Source organism: Nilaparvata lugens, chromosome 5, assembly GCF_014356525.2.
Source record: "Nilaparvata lugens isolate BPH chromosome 5, ASM1435652v1, whole genome shotgun sequence".
NCBI classification, from domain to species: Eukaryota; Metazoa; Arthropoda; class Insecta; order Hemiptera; family Delphacidae; genus Nilaparvata; species Nilaparvata lugens.
The window spans coordinates 66,198,838-66,217,948 of record NC_052508.1 but is presented as its reverse complement, the minus strand read 5'-3'; the positions used below and the strand labels follow the sequence as shown (position 1 = coordinate 66,217,948).

Genomic DNA, 19,111 nt, shown 5'->3' with positions numbered 1-19,111 from the left:
TACTCTCTCATCCGGCCAAAACAGTAATAATAGACAGTAATCGGTAGTTATCGGCTTGAGTTAACAAGAAATCGGTTTGGATTGGAACATTAACGACCTATACCGTAGGATATCTGTTGTTCTTGGAGGTGGAGTAAGAGTACTTTGATCATCCCAATCCCTATTATTATTGTTGAATATCATAATTAGCGTTGAAATTCTCAGCAATTTCTTGAATCTTGATACTCTTTGATATCTGTATTTGTGAATAAACTGGACGCTTCTTTTTCTCATGTTCTATTATCTTGATATTATTACTTGGCCACATTATGTGTATGGGGAAATATTTATCTTGTACATTTAAAAATATATTTCATGTTACATTTTCTATTTCTGATGTAAATAAAAATACTAATCTGTGTACCCTTTTAAATTATTTTAGCACGGCATGTTTTGGCTACTAATGCCATTTTAAGTGATTTGAAAATAATTCGATATAATTATTTAATAAATCTTTTTCTGATGGTGTGGAGCTCGTATAAAATTTTGGGCCCATACATATTTCATGTTCATCAACAACTAAATTCCAAGGGCCAAGCCACATGAAGCGTTTTTGCATTGACGGCGGCCAAGTCGGCAGGATAGGAAGCTCTTCGACCGATTATCAGCTGATTTGGTTGGCGTTCGGGAATCAGCTGATAATCAGCCAATCGGAGAGCTTCCTGTTCTGATGACCCGTCCTCCGCCAGGAAAAACTCTTCATCTGGCTTGGCCCTTAGACTCATCACAAGCAAAAAACTATTTCTATTCTGAATTTTCTATATCAAAGATGTTTTTATAATAACTGTAGTCTATTCTAGTATTGAAATTACAATTTCCATCTTTCGTTGAAGTTTTTTTAAAGGTACCAATCGAAATGTTTATATAATAACTGTAGTCTATTCTAGTATTGAAATTACAATTTCCATCTTTTGTTAAAGTTTTTTTTAAGGTAATTGAATTGAAATTGGTAATTGAAGTTTGAAAAGTTATTATATTGATTATACATTTTACAATTATTAAATGTAATAATGTTAGAAATGAATAAATTAATAGCCTAATAAATTTTAATATTATTTTTCAGATTGATTACCACTTCCACTACCTGGAAATTCAAGCGATTGAAAGCAAAAAGCAGAATCAGGTGAGACTCTTATTAGAAAATTGACAAGAAACTCTAAAGCTGCGTTCACACCAAAGTTATTAACAAAATGTTGATAACTTAATCCTTATAGATTCTATTAGATTGAACATAACTTACCATACACATGATGATCATGTTTGCCAAGTTCCGTTCAATCTAATACAATCTATAAGGATCAAGTTATTAACATTTTGTTAATAACTTTGGTGTAAACGCAGCTTTAAGGCCGGTTTCCGAGCTCGGGATTTAAGTTCTAGACTTTAAACAGCTGGAGTCAGAAAATTGGCTTTTCGAAACGGGGCGTAGTCGCAGTCTATGTTCAAATCGAATTTCGAAAAACTAAAAAATTGAACACAAAATAATATAAAGAGAAAATAGTGTCAAGTTTCAGCTATTTTGAATTATTTAAGAATTTTTCATTTCGTCAAGGAAAAACGTTTCCAATTATAGAAAGAGAAAATAAAGGTTATCATAAAAACTGCGACTATGCCACGTTTTAAGAAGCTAATTTTCTGACTCCAGCTGTTTAAAGTCTAGAACATAGCAAAATCCAGAGCTCGGAAACTAGCCCTTAGAGACATGGCGGACTTATGAAAATTTAGAATATTTTTAAAAAGTCTGTTGCTTGAAAGGCCATACTATTCTGAGGATGAATTTCTGCAGGTGTAATATTGTTCCTTGTCTTTGATTCAACCCTTGCACATAGGTACTTTTGACTATTTAAAAAATAAAATTGGTTATGTGACTATTGAATAATACAGTATTTTATCATTGTGATTGTGATATGTGTTGAGAATATTCCCAGGGCTGCTCTTTTTTGTCTGATCATCAGATGTTTAGGATGCAATATAAGGCCAGACGCACACATAATCGAACAGAACACGACAAGGCAGTTTGACTGACAGTGTCTGATGCAAAGAGTTTATAATGTATGGATATGGAGTGCCAGCACAGCACATCGAACAAGACATAATACACGATCGAACGATATTTTCATGACTGTCTGTCGAAGTTTGGCCTTGAAGCAAAAGCTGTCAGACAATCTAATCTGCGCATGCGCTGCGGAGAAAATTTGAAGGTCTGGAATACAACTGCCCAGGATTCTGTTCTGTCTTCTTCGATAGCGTTCGATACGAAGAAACATCATCGAACAAGACAGAACAGAAAACAAAATGTCTTGTTCTGTTCTGTTCGATTATGTGTGCGTCCGGCCTTTTAAATTGAATTGAATTGGTTTCTGAATTACAGAATGCAAAAGTATTCAATATCTTCGTATTTGTTTGTAGATCACAAGTATCGATTTTCAAGAGGAATTGTCGAAATGAAACTTATTAGCTTATCAAATTGCATTTTCAATCTTGTCAAGTGTTGAAAGAATATTTAAGATTTGAAAATAACTATTAGATGGATAATTCGATCGTGTAGAAGACATTTATTCAAGTTGATGATCTTGCTGTTAAAAAACCTATTTTTTTTTTGTTTGATTCAATTGGAATTAATAGTGGGTGGTAAGATTGATTGTTCATGGCTTTTTTCAGTTATGCTTGACTGTTGGAGACAAAGTATTCTCTTTTCTAACATCAGAAGATTCTGGAAGTGGGGAAGTGGATGCAATGATTCAAGCTCTTTCTACTGCTATCCGAAATATATTTCCAACTGTCGCCTTAACGTGAGTACTCTTCAAATTACAAGATCATGTTTTCGAAACTGGTAGTACATGTGCTGCGCTTTTCATTTTTCAAAACGCCATTAAACTCGACCAGTAAAATAAAATTCAAGTATTTCTAAAGGATCACGCGATGAACCTTGTATACAGTTAGGACTTCCTACATAGTATATAGGAGGTATAAAGTTAGGTAAGTAACTCAAGCCGATTACTGTCGACTACTGTCTATTATTTTGGCTGTTTATTGTTATTTTGTCTACTACTGTTTTGGCTGAGTGAGAGTGTGAGAATGGCATAGTATGAGAGACTACCAGCGTCACATAGCTTCACAGAGAATAACTACTATGGTGAGGTCCATGTTATAATGGCAGTGGAGAAAGATAGGAGAAAAACGTTGCCGAACCTCTGTCTTGTCAATGCCTTCTATAGACGGTAGCTGATACTGGTTTATTGATGTGATATTAACACTGTTTATTCTCGTTTAAAATAATCAATTATATTTTATTAAGCAAGAAATTATATTTTGTAAAAATGTCATAATGAATTTACATAATAAAAATGATATATTTTGTTAATTAATTCTACATTTTTAAAAGACGATCTGGCAATAGAGCAATGCGAGAAAGATATCGCTATCCGTTTTGTTGAATGAAAGACAAGGATAGCAATACCATTGCTAATCAAATACTGCCATTATAACGTTGACCTCACTAATAGAATATTGTCTATAAATCAGTCTTGTGAATGGGAACACTCAATGTGGGAACCATGATCGGAAAAGAGAGAAGTAGCCGATCTCACGGCAAGAAGAAACATTCAGATACTTTGCGTACAGGAAACCAGATGGAGTGGATACAAGAAAAAAGACTGCAGTGGTACGGAGGGAAGGGAGGACGAGATGTGGGGAAAAAAGATCGACCACTTGGATGTCGAAGGCACTATAGTGAGGCCAACGTTAAAATGGCAGTATTTGATGAACTATGGTTTTGCTATCCTTGTTTATCATTCGACAAAGCCGGTGGTGCTATCCTTTTCTAGGTCCACAACGGTGCCAATTATGTTTTTGACAGTGTAGAAATATGATTAATTTATGCAGAGAATCGGCATCGCTATTCTTCTATCTTTATCCACTGCCATTATAACGTGGACCTCACTATAGGAAGAGGGAAAGACCTATAGTGAGGTTCACGTTATAATGGCAGTGTTTGATTAGCAATGGTACTGCTATCCTTGTCTATCATTCAACAAAGCGGATAGCGCCATCTCTTTCTCACTTTGCTCTGTTGCCAGATCGTCTTTTAACAATGTAGAATTAATAATTAATCAACAAAATATTTAATCCTAAGTATGAAAATCCATTATACAATTATTAAAAAAGTATAATTTCTTGCTTAATAAAACATAATTGATCATTTTAAACGAGAATGAACAGTTAATATTACATCAATAAACCTGTATCAGCTAACGTCTATAGAAGGCATTGACAAGACAGAGGATCGGCAACGTTATTCTCCTATCTTTCTCCACTGCCATATATAACGTGACCTCACTATAGGAAATTGAATCGCCCAAGATCTTGGTAGAGAAGGGACTAACACCAAATGATGCCAATTACCGAGACTCTTGGAAGGGACTGACCCGAAACGCCGACCCCACCTGAGTAGAAAAAGGCAGAAGAAGAAGAAGATCACTAATTTATAGACAATAATCATAGTGTTCTATTATGGAGAAATATCACTCAAGCCTGGTTTTCACTAGTATAGTTAGTGGTCGAGTAACTGGCATACTAGCTTTACCGTCGAGTAACTGTTTTCCCTACAATTGAGAATAGTAGGTAAAGTGTGATGTCTAGTGAACAGAACTAACCTTAAAATGTCAATACGGAACTCTACTCTTCTAGCTAGAGACTGTTTTCATTAGCATAGTAGTGGTAGAGTAGAGTGAGAAGCGGTGGTAGGGGAAGGCAAGTGGTAGACTACTATCCCACGGTGCTATCCCACTCTACTCTACTGAAAACTAGTACTCTACCATGAGAGAGAGTTCACAAGATAGTTAGTACTTGCCCAGGGAACTCTACTACTAACTCTACTAACGAATTATCTCACCAAAAACATTAGGCTATAATAGGAGGTCCCGATACAGTGTTATTGACATTGGTTTATACGTCACTACATTTTTCATCCTGAGTAAAACGCTAGGAAAACTGAAGTTCTATCTCCATACTAAATCCTCGTTTGTGGTTTTAAGAATCTTGTGGTCACAAGATTCTAGATAAATTGTTTTGGTGGGAATATTGTATTCGTTGAAAGTGATATCAGCTTCTATTTAAGCCAGTAGCCACTTGTGAATTATGTGAGTAGCCTTCGTTGTTGTAGTTCAAGTGATTTCATTATTTTTAACTACTGTATTAGAATTGAATTAATTACTGAACTAACTTTATTAAAATAATAATATCAAAATTAAATTACTGAATTAATTACTGAATTAACATTGAATTAACTACTGTATTAGAAATTCAATTTCTGTAGTTTCCTAAAATATTGAATTTAGTGAATCTTTAGTGTTATATTACGCCACTTTATAAATAATACAGCGCTTCACAAACCAAGGAATAAAACGTTTACGAATCATTTATCTATTGAAATAATTCTTTATCGAATATAAATGGATTCTTTAGTCAGAAATGGATAGGAAAAACAACAGGTAACCCAATTGGCTCAAAGTTGATCATTTTTTCACTTGTCATAAATTCATAAAGGCTTACATATATATTGAATTAATTCTTTCATTGATAAAACAGAGTTGTGCAGAGGAAACGCATGTTTTTCGAACAGCCAGTACTCGTCGGGAGAGGGTATTGCCCTGGAACGAATGTTGGCAGACGACCCATACTATGTTATTTCAGTTGCTATGAGCGTTGGAACCAGAGAAAACTCCTATTGTATTCTGTGGTTGGAACGTAAAACATCGTGTGTTCGCTGTTAAGCAGTTTTTTTTTAGAAACAATGAATCTGTAGTCACAGTGCAACGCTATTCCGTCAATATTTTAGAGTTGGGCGTCGAGGTGCAATGCCCGATCGAAATACTGTACTCCGATGGGCTGCAGCGTTTAGGAGTACTAGTTCTGTGATGAAAAAGAAACCACCTGGTCTTCCCTGTTCCCCGGAAAGTATAGACCGAGTCAGAACGGCAATTGTTACTAGTCCTAGATGATCGACTCGACGACACTGACTCACAAAAAGAACCACCTGGTCTTTCCCGTTCAGTTCGTACTCCTGAAAATGTAGACCGAGTCAGTGTCGTCGAGTCGATTGTCTAGGACTAGTAACAACTGCCGTTCTGACTCGGTCTACACTTTCCGGGGAACGGGGAAGACCAGGTGGTTTCTTTTTCATCACAGAACTAGTACTCCTAAACGCTGCAACCCATCGGAGTACAGTATTTCGATCGGGCATTGTACCTCGTCCCTCAACTCTAAAATATTGACGAAAAAGCGTTGCACTCTGACTACAGATTCATTGTTTCTAAGAAAAAAACTGCTCAACAGCGAACAAACGGTGTTGTACGATCCAACACTCATAGCAACTGAAATGACATAGTATGGGTCGCCTGCCAACATTCGTTCCAGGGCAATACCCTCTCCCGTCGACGAGTACTGGCTGTTCGAAAAACATGCGTTTCCTCTGCACAACCCTGCACTTTGTGAAACTGCCAACTATGTCACCGATCAATAATTTACTTATAATGATTAAAAATTGTTTTCCCTGAGGAATAGAAGTCCATCTTTTGGATGAATATTGAGAAGTGTAATGATATCTTCATTTCGATTATCACCACCACAGCATTTGTGTGTAATCACATTGAATGTGTATATGTCCAAGTGCACGCTTGACCAAGCGCGCAGATGAGATAAAAAATCTGGGAGGAACATTCACACTGAAAGAGTGCACTTGCTAGTTGTGCTCAGTGTGAGCAGTTATAAGCAAGTCATAACTTGTTCCAATGGTACTTTCCAGATTCTGTTTTTCGGCTCATGCATGATCTGACGTGATACGAATTCAATGTGATCACACCCTTACCTTCACTACAACTCAGAGAAACATACACTTTAATATTATATTGAAAATTCACAATGTTTTTCATGTCACAAGGCAGCAATATCCTTCAGGAATTTAGACATTTTCATGGCTTGTCATGGACGATGATTCGTGTAAACTTTCAAGGAAATATTTACTCCATGCTTGAGATATATAGATTCATAGATTCATTTATTGTACAAAATACTACAATCATAATACAAAACTATGACATTGAAGGAAAAACTAGGCTGAGCCTGTACTATTTTTCTCCAAAAAAATTGATAAAAATGTTGTCCAAAGGTTGAGGTTATGATATCACACACTGCTTCGTCACTTGATTTTTGGTCCAGGAATAATAATTCGTTTATTTCACTGCATTTTTACAATAATTGGTAATACAAATACATACATTAAACATAATAGTTGAACATTACAATTGGTAATACAAATACATACCTTAAGCATAATAATTGAACATAGATAATAATATTAAGCATGTAACAGAAAAAAACAACAGTGCATCCCTCTTTAGGCTAAACCTGTGTTGAGGGATGTCTCGCTCTATAGTTGAGTCAACTTTAATTATAATACAATAACAATTTTGAGGTATCAAACAATAAAGTAAATTTTATACAATAATCAGTGTGCTTTTCACAAGATGGGATTATGAATCTTTAACAATAAATTACATTTGAATGAAGACAGCAAAAAAAAAATGTAAATAATATTACACCTCTATTAAACGTTTTTCTTCATAGAAGCGATTAGCCCAGTCAATGAAGGTCCAAAAATGCAGTTTCGATCCGAAAATTAAATAAAAGCTGAATTTCCCACCATCGATAGAACCCTCCCAGAGGGTCATTCTTCCCAAAAGTCCCAAGAAATCCCCTTGGAGCTTTCCGCCCCAGCCCCCTAAAATATGAAAAATGTAGGTAAACACGGGAAATCAATTATCTCTGTAGCCATTGATCGGAAACAGTTCTATTATATGCCATTCGATTCGTTACATTATGGACTACAATATTAGCTATATTCATTTTTCCAATAAAATCAACAGTTTTCTTGATAAAATAATATATATGTAAAAATTTAGGGGGTTTGTGATTTGATTTTTTTGTTTTCTTCGATTAACTTCGAAACAAGTAGTTTTAAAGGAAAATAAGTCAAATAATTGATGTAGTCACTGTCATTGCAAATTCATTGATGTATATTGTTATGTATTTGCGATTCGATTTGATGCTGTGGAAGGGGAAACAGTCGACGCGGAACGGCGCTGCTGACTCTCTTAGCCATAGTAAACAGCAAACTGGAAATCAATTATCTCTGTAACCATTAATCGGAGAAAAATCTATCATATGTCATTCGATTCGTTAAATTAAGAACTACAATATTAGTCGGATTCATTTCCTCAATAAATCGAACAGTTTCCTTGATAAAATAATATAATATAAAAATTTAGTGGTTTTTCGATTTGATTATTGTTTTCTCAGATTAACTTCGAAGCAAATAATCTAAAGAAAATTAGACAAATAATTAATGTAGCCACATTCATTGCGAATCCAGTGATGTATGTTGTTATTCATTTGCGATTCGATTTGACGCTGTGGAAGGGGAAACAGTCGACGCGGTACGGCGTGGCTGACTCTCTTCACCAATGTAAACAGTAAAATACAGTAGTAGGCCTACTACTTTCTAAGTTGCATCTTATTCATACTATGGCGCTCGAAACAATAAATTTTGTCTATTGTTTTGACATGCGATGAAACTAATTTTTCACATTTTAATTCTCTAAAATCATTTTGTTATTATATATGTGCTAAATCATGCATTCTATGACAGACAAAGATATTGTTTGCAACCGATAAAATATTCATACTATTACATAATATAATACATATTTAAAATATGTGTGCATGATCATAATTCTATGCTAAAATTTATCATAAGTTATGAATGTCAAAAACTGAGATAAATCATAGATTACAATAGTGTTAAAATTGGCAATTTCCTGAAAAATCATAGCGTGCAGTGTTTGCTGTTTTCTACAGTTAATATTCTCCAAGCCAGGTTGATAATATAATTTCAGTTGAGCCAAATATATATGACGGCTGAGGCATAAAAAATTCATACATTGGGCTTGTTGAGTTGAAACTTTCTATGATTCTCTCTGTAAAGTAGCTTATCTTCCGTTCTTACTAGTTGAATCTACATTATTTAGACAGTCCAATACAGGGGTGCCCAGCCCCCCCAAGGCCAATGGCGCATGCCCCCCCCCCCCCAATCCATGTGTAATGACCCCCCCCAAAGTACCCCAACTCCCAACTCTTTAGTTTTTAACATTAGTCAGTGTATGACAATAAAATTCACATCTTAAGGTGCTTACAGATATACGCGCCGCGAACATGAGCAATTCACTTTTAATCAGCTGATGCCAAGCTTTTTATATCTGTATTTTACCGTTTCTGTAAAAATACAGATATAATCAGCTGATTAAAAGTGAATTGCTCATGTTCGCGGCGCGTATATCTGTACGCACCTCTACTTCTAATCTTCCAAAGGACATTATTTACCTTTGGTCTTGTGAGGAATTCTTTCTGTTTTCATAATATTGTAAAAATATATACCATCGTTTCTTATCTCTTTAAAATAGAAATAAAGTATCTTTTTGATATTATTTTTGAGACTAGCAGTGCACCCGTTCTTGTTCGGGAGGACTAGAAAGAACTTCATTACATCAGAAAAACTACATGACACATATTTAATAGGATATTAAAAGATAAGTAAGGGAGGCTTTGCTTTTTAAATGTTAAGGTTACTTATAAGAAGTTGAATAATAATATCATTGATAATTTTTTATTGCAAAAGAATATTGCATAGCAATCTTGGTAAACATTCATACAAATTTGGAACGATTTTATTCATACAATATATAATGTCGGCAAGTTTAGGTATTCTAAATCCTATACTATTAAACGAGCAATTTCTGTTTAGATGTTTTGATGTTTAAATTTTTAGATGTTTATATGTTTGTATTTCACCGGATCTCGAAAACGGCTCTAACGAAATTCAGAACATAGTAGGTTTATAATATGAAAATTCGATTACACTAGGTCTCATTTGTTAATATTTGAACCGAATGTGCAACAAATTAATCTACTTTCAGCTTGAGAATTTTCAACTTATCAGGAGTACAGTGTTATCATATAGTATCTCAGGTAGGCTCACCCTTTTATTTTTTTTGTTCACGTGATCTGATGATATTCATTCCATTATCAAGTGTTTAAATAATAAAGAGTGATGAAACAAGATAAAACACAAGAAAAGCTATGAAAAGGAATTTTGAATCTCCATTTTTCACAAAATAAGGATAAGATGAAGGAGTCGGACACATAATATATCATGAAACTTCGTTGAAAAACATCAATATCTGAAACTAGAGTTATCAAATTGTGTTACCTCTGACTCGTATGGAGAAGGCACACTTCAAATTAATATAATAAATTCTGTGAGCAAACAACGAAATCCTGATTTTTATCATGAGCATGGTTAAATCAAGAAAATTGTAATATTTTTTTAGAAAAGTGAAAATCTATATACAGCGCATGTCAAAACAATAGACAAAATTAATTGTTTCGAGCGCCATAGTGTAAATGAGATGCAATGTAGACAACAGTAAATTATTCTGTCAGCCGCGTCGGCTGTTTCCCCTTCCACAGCGTCAACTTTGAATCGCAAATACATAAAAATATACATCAATGGATTTGCAATGAATGTGGCTACAATAATTATTCGTCACATTGTTCTTTAAAATTACTTGCTACGAAGTTAATCGGAGAAAACAAAAAAATCAAATCGAAAAACCCCTACATTTTTACATTATATTATTTTATCAAGGAAACTGTTCGATTTATTGAGGAAATGAATCCAACTAATATTGTATTCCTTAATTTAACGAATCGAATGACATATGATAGATTTTTTTCCGATTAATGGTTACAGAGATAATTGATTTCCAGATTGCTGTTTACTATGGCTAAGAGAGTCAGCCGCGCCGATCCGCGTCGACTGTTTCCCCTTCCACGGCATCAAATCGAATCGCAAATACATAACAATATACATCAATGGATTTGCAATGAGAGTGGCTATATTAATTATTTGTCCCATTTTTCTTTAAAACTACTTGCTTTGAAGTTAATCGAAGAAAACAAAAAAATCAAATCGCAAACCCCCTAAATTTTTACATATATACTATTTTATCAAGAAAACCGTTGATTTTATTCAAAAAATGAATATAACTAATATTGTAGTCCATAATGTAACAAATCGAATGGCATATGATAGAACTGTTCACGATCAATGGCTACAGAGATAATTGATTTTCCGTGATTACCTGCATTTTTCAACTTTGAGGTGGGCTAGGGGGGAAAGCTCCAAGGGGATTTCTTGGGACTTTTGGGAGAATGACCCTCTGGGAGGGTTCTATCGATGGTAAAAGATTCAGCTTTTATTTAATTTTCGGATCGAAAAAACCTTTATTGACTGGGCTATAAGTCTATTCTTAAACAAATTGTAACTGGGTGCATCTGATATATCTGATAATAATTTGAAGATTTTGAATATCATGTTAAAAACTCAATTTTAGCTTGCCTAGGAAACATGCTGTTAAATCAAATCAATATTCTCTGCATAAATGATTCTCTGTACTTAAATCAGACAATTATTTTGAGTTTATTTTGTAGGCATTTTTTGAGTTCTGACTGTATTTTACTCCTGTTTACAGACAAGAAGTTTGTTCTTCAAAATTCATTCTCAAGTTTCATTTCAGCTATTCATCATCTCTCTATTGATCCATTCATAAAATCATCACGAATTAAAACGTTTGTACGGTATTATTATCATTCTTTCCCCCCCCCCATTATAACCTGGGCTGAAATACTTGTGGAGAGTTGAATTTGTAAATAAATAAGGACTGGTTTCCGAGCTCGGGATTTAGATTTTGAACAGGTGGAATCAGAAAATTGGCTTTCCGAAACGAGACGTAGTCGCAGTTTTTATGATAATCTTCATTTTCTCATTTCTATAATTGGAAACTTTTTCCTTGACGAAATGAAACATTCCTAAATAATTCAAAATAGCTGAAACTTCACTCTATTTTCTCTTTATTTATTTTATTTTGAGTTCAATTTTCTAGTTTTTTGAAATTTCCTCGATGAAATGAAACATTCCTAAATCATTCAAAATAGCTGAAACTTTACTCTATTTTCTCTTTATTAATTTTATTTTGAGTTCAATTTTCTAGTTTTTCGAAATTTAATTTAAACGTGGACTGCGACTACGCCCCGTTTCGTAAAGCCAATTTTCTAACTCCAGCTGTTTAAAGTCTAGAAGTACCGGCCCCAAGAAGTATCTTGAGCCGACAGTATTGTATTATTCAATGGCCTGTAATATAAACTGTAATGTAACTTGTTTTGTAAGTAATATGTCATTGAATAAACTTGATTTGATTTGAAAATATTCTATTGTTTGATTAAATTGGTAATGATTGAAGTGTGTATTATTTCAGGCACATTATTCGGAAAGTGGAAGTGGTTCCAACGAAGCGAATACAGCACCTGAGAGAGGGCGAGTTCATTCGTGGGTCGGAAGTGAGGGGTTTGGGGCCCTGTGGGGGGTTCTCGACCCAGTATGCCTGTATGTGCGACTTCCATACACTTCCCTACCGCGATGAAGTCGCTTGGGTAAGTTCCTTACAGCTGCTAATCTCAATTTAGCTCAAATATTCATTCAAAATAAAGTTTAGATTTCACTTTGTCGATCACAGAATAAATACCTTACAGTTGTGTGGTGTGTGATGTTGTGGTACTCTTCCATAATGAAAACACAAATTGAAATTGTCAACCACTTTTATTATTATATAATAATTTATGTTTTCATGATCACAGAATAGTTTTTGTAATAGATTTAATAAAACAAATCTCTTCGGTCTCTCATGTAGACTAATATTATTTTGCTTCTTATGCCTAGTCAACATGTTCGCCAGAACTGGCAATGCCTAGCCCAAATCTAGGCCAGAGCTGACAAGCCACCCATCCACACACTTGCGCTGGTCGTAATTGGCTTTCATTGGGCCAACGTGTGGATGCGGGATGCGATTGTGTTTTCAGGGTTGTGAATTGCTATGTTGAAGTAAAATAAACTCTTGAGGTGCGTACAGATTTAAGCGCCTTCAACTCGCTCCGCGCACGCTCCGCCATCGCTCTGCAATCGCTCCGATCATGAACGTTACGGGAGATGTTAGCTCTTCTCGCGTTCCACTCTTGCTCCCCGGTCGATCATCAATCGATCTGCTCGATTGACGTTCGATTGCGGAGCAGAGCGAAAGTCTATACGCACCTTTATGCTCAACTCACACTACCTCGACTCAAATCGACTCCAGTCTCTCGACCTTACGACTTTCTTGCTCATTGTCACTATTTCAGTTCCATGCTACTCCATTTTTAACCTTACTTTATCAAAAAATATAAGATCTAATCGTCACTATTTAGCATGTAACAAATTTGACAATGATTATTATAAATATATTGTCTTATCTAAAATATCACTTTCATCAAACATAACCTAACTTTCATTAAAAATGCACGGTACTACGCAACTCAAGTAGAGGCTCGACCAACATGTCGAGTCTCGACCAACATGTCGAGTCGACGCTTGAGTCAGTCTCACAGTCGCGAGGTCGCGGAGACTAGAGTCGACTGGTCTGAGTGTCGCCATTTGAAAACACATGCTACGTCGAGAAGAGAACTGTTTACGGGTACTGGAGATTTATATTTTTATTTACATCTTTATCTTCTCTGAATTTGTATTATTCATGAAATTTATTATTTGAAAATTATAAAATTTATTTTTTCTTCTTTTAATTTTTAGGTTTTGAAGAATTTCAGTAAGACTGAATTTATTTATGACTAATTTTTAACAGATTTTTAATTAAACTTTGAAAATTGTGTCAATGATCTACAGTTTTATGATTGATATTTCAAATAACTCGAGTCAACGTCCAAGTTTTATATTTTCGTTAATTAAATGAAATTTGATAATTGAGTTCATGAATCTAGAGGATTATGATTGATTGTTTTTACAAATAACCACAGTTAAAACTCAATTTTTATATTTTCGTTGATTATAAAATTGTGTATCATAGCATTTTTATCTTGTCTTTTTTTTTTAGGGCTACTTTTAATATGAATAAAAATATAAATCTCAGTACCCTTTTAAATTATTTTTCCTCCACCTACTGTCAAAAGTACTTACTTTACTCCCTGAAACATGATACTAAAGTGTCACTTTTTCGCTCTCGGTACTAAAAAACAGAAAAACTCCCTAGGGAGTAAAAGTGACTCCATTTAAATAACATGGGAAGCATCTCTATTTTTTAAAAATGTACATTTGGAATAGGTCAGAAGGTCTAAGCTCAGATGAGGAAGCATATAGAGTAGTCATTAAACCAACTAAATTCAATACCTCAACCAGACATTTGTTCGATATATACAATTCATGTTTGTATGCTGAAATTATTATTACAAACTTCATATCACTATACTAGAAAAAATTTATATATTTTTTCTTTTAATCCATGTTTTTCAAAATACCAGCCAACGAATATTACTTATTAACTAATCAAATTTGAAACGGGAACTTCATCATAGCTGTAGTTGTGACTGTCATTGTTGTTACAACTTTAGCCGACAGATAGTGCTGTCAGAGGAGAACTGTGATTACAAGCCAGCTGTTTCTGAATACTTTTTAAATTATGTTGTAACACATTGTGTTCACATACGTTTTTAAAAATTATTTTATTTGCAGTTTTTATAAAAATGTAGGTGGAGGAAAAATGTTGTGTATATCACGAGTGAAAAATGTTTTTTCTCCCTCAGGAAAATTGTTGCCCTCGGCTTCGCCTCGGGCTTCAAACTTTTCCCTCAGGGAGAAAAAACAGCACTTTTCACTCTAGATATACAAATAACTATTGTCACAAAATGTTTCGGACACTAATGTCATGTTTGACACTAATGTGTCCGAAACATGTTGTGACAATAATTTAAAAGGGTACTGGAGATTTATATTTTTATTTACATCTTTATCTTCTCTGAATTTGTATTATTCATGAAATTTATTATTTGAAAATTATAAAATTTATTTTTTCTTCTTTTAATTTTCAGGATGTTGACACAATATATCTCTCTCACGATACTAGAGAGCTGTGTTTGCGTGATTTTGATCATCTGGATCCGAAGTAAGTACCAATTATTATCAGGAATAGAGTTCCACACAAGGTGGGCCCAGCTTATCTGTGCGTCAATGCATTCTGCCATCCTGATACAATTTGAATGTATGGAAAAATTACTAATTATTATTATCAGCTTCCAATGAATAGATTTATGTTCAGTTTTGTGTGAATCATTTGAAAATGAGATGAAGCTGTAATGAAGCTGAGATGAAGCAAGCCTTTCGGACCTTTTTTGAAAGTATTTCTCCTTCGCCGACCACCTCAACTCGAAACTAATAAAAATATTTCCTGAACATCTTCTTTAAAATTTGTATCAGACTGAAATCTTCCTTCATTTTGGTCGAGTTAAGAACGGGGGAAGTGATCTAGTTGAGAATGTGTAGCTAAAGGAAATTTACTAAGAGTAACTGTCCACTGGAACCGTATTCAACCGATCCGTTCGGCCGTTTGATCGGACGAATCTGGCGAATATGGTCGTCCATTGGAACCGTTTACGTCAGTCTAGTTCATTAGTTGGCTGGTTGCCAATTATTGAATTAACTACTATCATAGCCACCAACATTTTTCATAAAAAATGATTATATTGAGATTTTAAAAATTGAATAAACAAATATCCACTAAATTAGTTATTCATTACAATAATCTTACCTTCAGGTCCTATTTGTTCAGCAATCTTTGTCCACAGATTCCTTTGAACATCACGACGATGATATCTTTTGTCTCCATATCCCACAATGGAACATGTTCTTGAACCAAACTTATCAACTTTCATTGTACATAGTTACAACTCTATAAAACAGAACAACTTCAAAAAACAAAAACAAACAATACTGTGAAACAATTTTAGGCTAGGAACACTGTTGACTCAGCTCAGCTGGATAGAGCCGGAAAATCCCACTCAATTCGGATCGAAAAATTGATCGGCAGAGACGGCCGTGCACGGCCGTATGAATCTGTTGCAATGGACAAGCATCTATTCCTTTCTTTGTTGGGGGATTGTTCGGACGAGTTCGGTAGTTTTCGGCCGATGCTAGTTCGGACGAAATCGGTTCCAGTGGACGGCCCACCTAAATGGTTTTGAAACTAGTATTCATAGTAAAACCTTCAAACGTTTCGGCACTACATTGAATTTTTATCATTATTCCATTCAATTCTATATCATTTTTTTCTAATATTACAATATTATTTCAAGCTCTGTTGATTGTATTAATAAAAAAGTGGGTGAATTTAACAGTATTTTTTCATTTCAACAATTTAATTCAGTTTGTCCGTATATCATATATTGATTCTAAACCGAAGTTGGAGTCTGAAATTGTGAATGGGGCATTTTTATATTCTCATCATTGAAGAATAGAAAATATACCGCCCAGTATAATAGTAATTAATTATCTTTCAATTGTTTGATTTAATTATATTGTTCGATTTTTTCAGGGATCTCGTTCCAATCATCAGTGCGTTGGAATACAACACTTGGTTCACCAAGTTAAAAGCAAGCCAGATCAAATTAACCCACGAAGCTTTAGATAGGATATTACATATTATGAAGAAGTCGCTTAGCATAGAGGAACTTTATTTAGATAATATAGGTGTTAAATGGTGAGTACCGTATCATTTTCTACAAACTGCCCAATGATTCGCATTGTTTTTGACTAACTTCAACTTACAGCCCCGGTTGCACGAAAGTTTAATTTTAATCGTGATTAAATGCAACGAGAACAAATCAGAGAAGAATTTTCAAGGAAAAGCTTTCTCTGATTGGTTATTGTGGCATTTAATCATGTTGAAAATGAACAGGCTTTTGTGCAACCGAGCCTAGTATTGATTCTCATTTATACGTAATTATTTTAGTTATTGGCTTATAGTTTATCCAGAATCAAGTAACTTCAATCGGACAGTTTTTCAACAAGGAACGTATCCTTTGCTGGAAAAAGTCTCTTCACTGAAAATTCAATAGACTTAGTTTAGCTCCAAACATTATTTATTACTAAACATTACATGATTTTCATTATTCCGGCGAAATGGCAAGGTTTTTCAGTTTAATTGAGCTTGTAGATAATTTCAACCAAGTCTCATGAATTCAACTCAATTTGAGTGGAAAAATATAGTTTGAGCTTAAAAAATTTAAATGTCGAACCTGTGCAAAATAATTTAGCAATTGGTTGAGGATTATGTTGTATGATTGCTTATTTTATTCAAGGGAACAGTTCATAAATATTTATTCAATCAAAATATTCTATTATTTAATTCATAAGTCCTCGTTTAATTGTTTACTCAACTGGAAGCTTCAATTAGTTTTATAATATTATTTCTTGTTTCAGGGATTTTGCCCACAAATTGTCGTTATCATTAATAGCCAATACACACACACCTCTGCACACGCTTGATCTCTCGTTCAATATGATTGAAGACAAAGGTAGGAGACATCTTTAACTATCAAAAAATTCCATTAATTGAGGGACTACAACTCCATCCTAATATCTGAGGAGAAATAACTGAATAATTTCCTATTTTAGTGATAATAATGTGAAATATTTCTTCTATGTTTGGGTTTGAAGCATCTAAATTTAAAAATCTACTTTGTAAAAATAATTAAGGACTGAAAATTTTGTGAAGTGAACAACTACGATACTTAACCTATTTTGGAGTATGTGTAACCTTATCTAAATTTGGGAAAGGAATAGCTCAAGGTTACCTTATTTTTTCTCCCCCCATTATTCTGATCATGTACTTATTGCATGAATCAATAAAGAATAGAAATAAAATGAAGAATAAACAATTAGCCAAGTTGAATAATTTTTCTAACTACTTAAAAACTTTCAACTCTATTGACAAGAAAACTTATTTCTTGATTAATGGATCAAATTATAGGAATATTTTGTAGCTATACGTATTCCTTATTGGTTATCCATCTTGTTTTCAATATTATTATTACTATCGTATTTTAATATAACTTTAAAGTGAAAAAACACTCACATTCTTTGGTGTGGCGACGACCGTTTCGTGCTGGTATTGCACATTCTCAGGCCCGACAAAAACTTGTTTTTCACAGTGTTTTTTCACTTTAAAGTCATATTCAAATACAATAGTTTTATGAATATTCATTTTTATTACTACGATCTTTATAAAAAATCCAAAACATTATTTTTCAAAGCAACATTCATAGAAGTGAGATGTTTTGATTGAAAATGTCTCACCTTAAAAGATGATTCTATAGATTTTATGGTTCTATGTGTATGTAGAAATAAATTTCTACTAGGATAGTAAAAATAAACTCATGACTTTTTGATGATGAGAGTTCCCTTGCGGGATCTACTAGTATTATACTATATGATGAGAATATAAAGCTATTTCTAATGAATATTATTCCTGAAATAAGTTTTTATTAGATTAATAATATTTTACGGCTGTATGTTGTTATTTTCTAATTTTTAATTTATATGTGTATTTCATCTATAAATATTAAGAAACGAAGAGAAAGGTCTGGACCCCTGTGAATAGATAAAATATTTTAATCTACTTTGAAAATTAATTTTCAACTAACAAGTATTGAAACTCTTCAAAATGAATAGACATATCAATATTTTACAAAATCAAATGATTGTTTGGAAGTGTATACTATACACTATATTCAGTATTGTATTTTCAAAATTTGGATTAAGGAATTTTGATGAAATAATTCATTCGTTCAAGCATCATCTCACTTATCAGGTCATTCACAAATCATACCTACTCACATCATTTTAATCATTTTGAAATCATCTTAAAATCCCATTAAACTTTCAAAATTGGGATATAATTTTTTGGAATGTTATTCTAGCTTCCCCTGCTTGAGCGTTTTGCTTACCTGAATTAATTTAAATGTCAGCTTTACTTCACTGATATGCTATACTTCAATATTTAGGGCCGGTTTCCGAGCTCGG

At 33.8% G+C, this 19,111-nt stretch overlaps 1 protein-coding gene across 4 annotated transcripts in view; it reads left to right on the top strand.

Moving 5' to 3' along the window:
* The window catches only part of LOC111055076 (F-actin-uncapping protein LRRC16A), a 95,820-nt gene that overhangs the window by 8,650 nt on the left and 68,059 nt on the right, over nt 1-19,111 (top strand). For all 4 annotated transcript variants that reach the window (XM_039429100.1, XM_039429099.1, XM_039429098.1 and 1 more), the window contains exons 4-9: nt 1,103-1,162; nt 2,701-2,831; nt 12,471-12,645; nt 15,124-15,197; nt 16,623-16,787; nt 17,510-17,604. In XM_039429100.1, the coding sequence (XP_039285034.1) occupies nt 1,103-1,162; nt 2,701-2,831; nt 12,471-12,645; nt 15,124-15,197; nt 16,623-16,787; nt 17,510-17,604 (700 nt within the window). The remainder of the gene's footprint in view (nt 1-1,102; nt 1,163-2,700; nt 2,832-12,470; nt 12,646-15,123; nt 15,198-16,622; nt 16,788-17,509; nt 17,605-19,111) is intronic.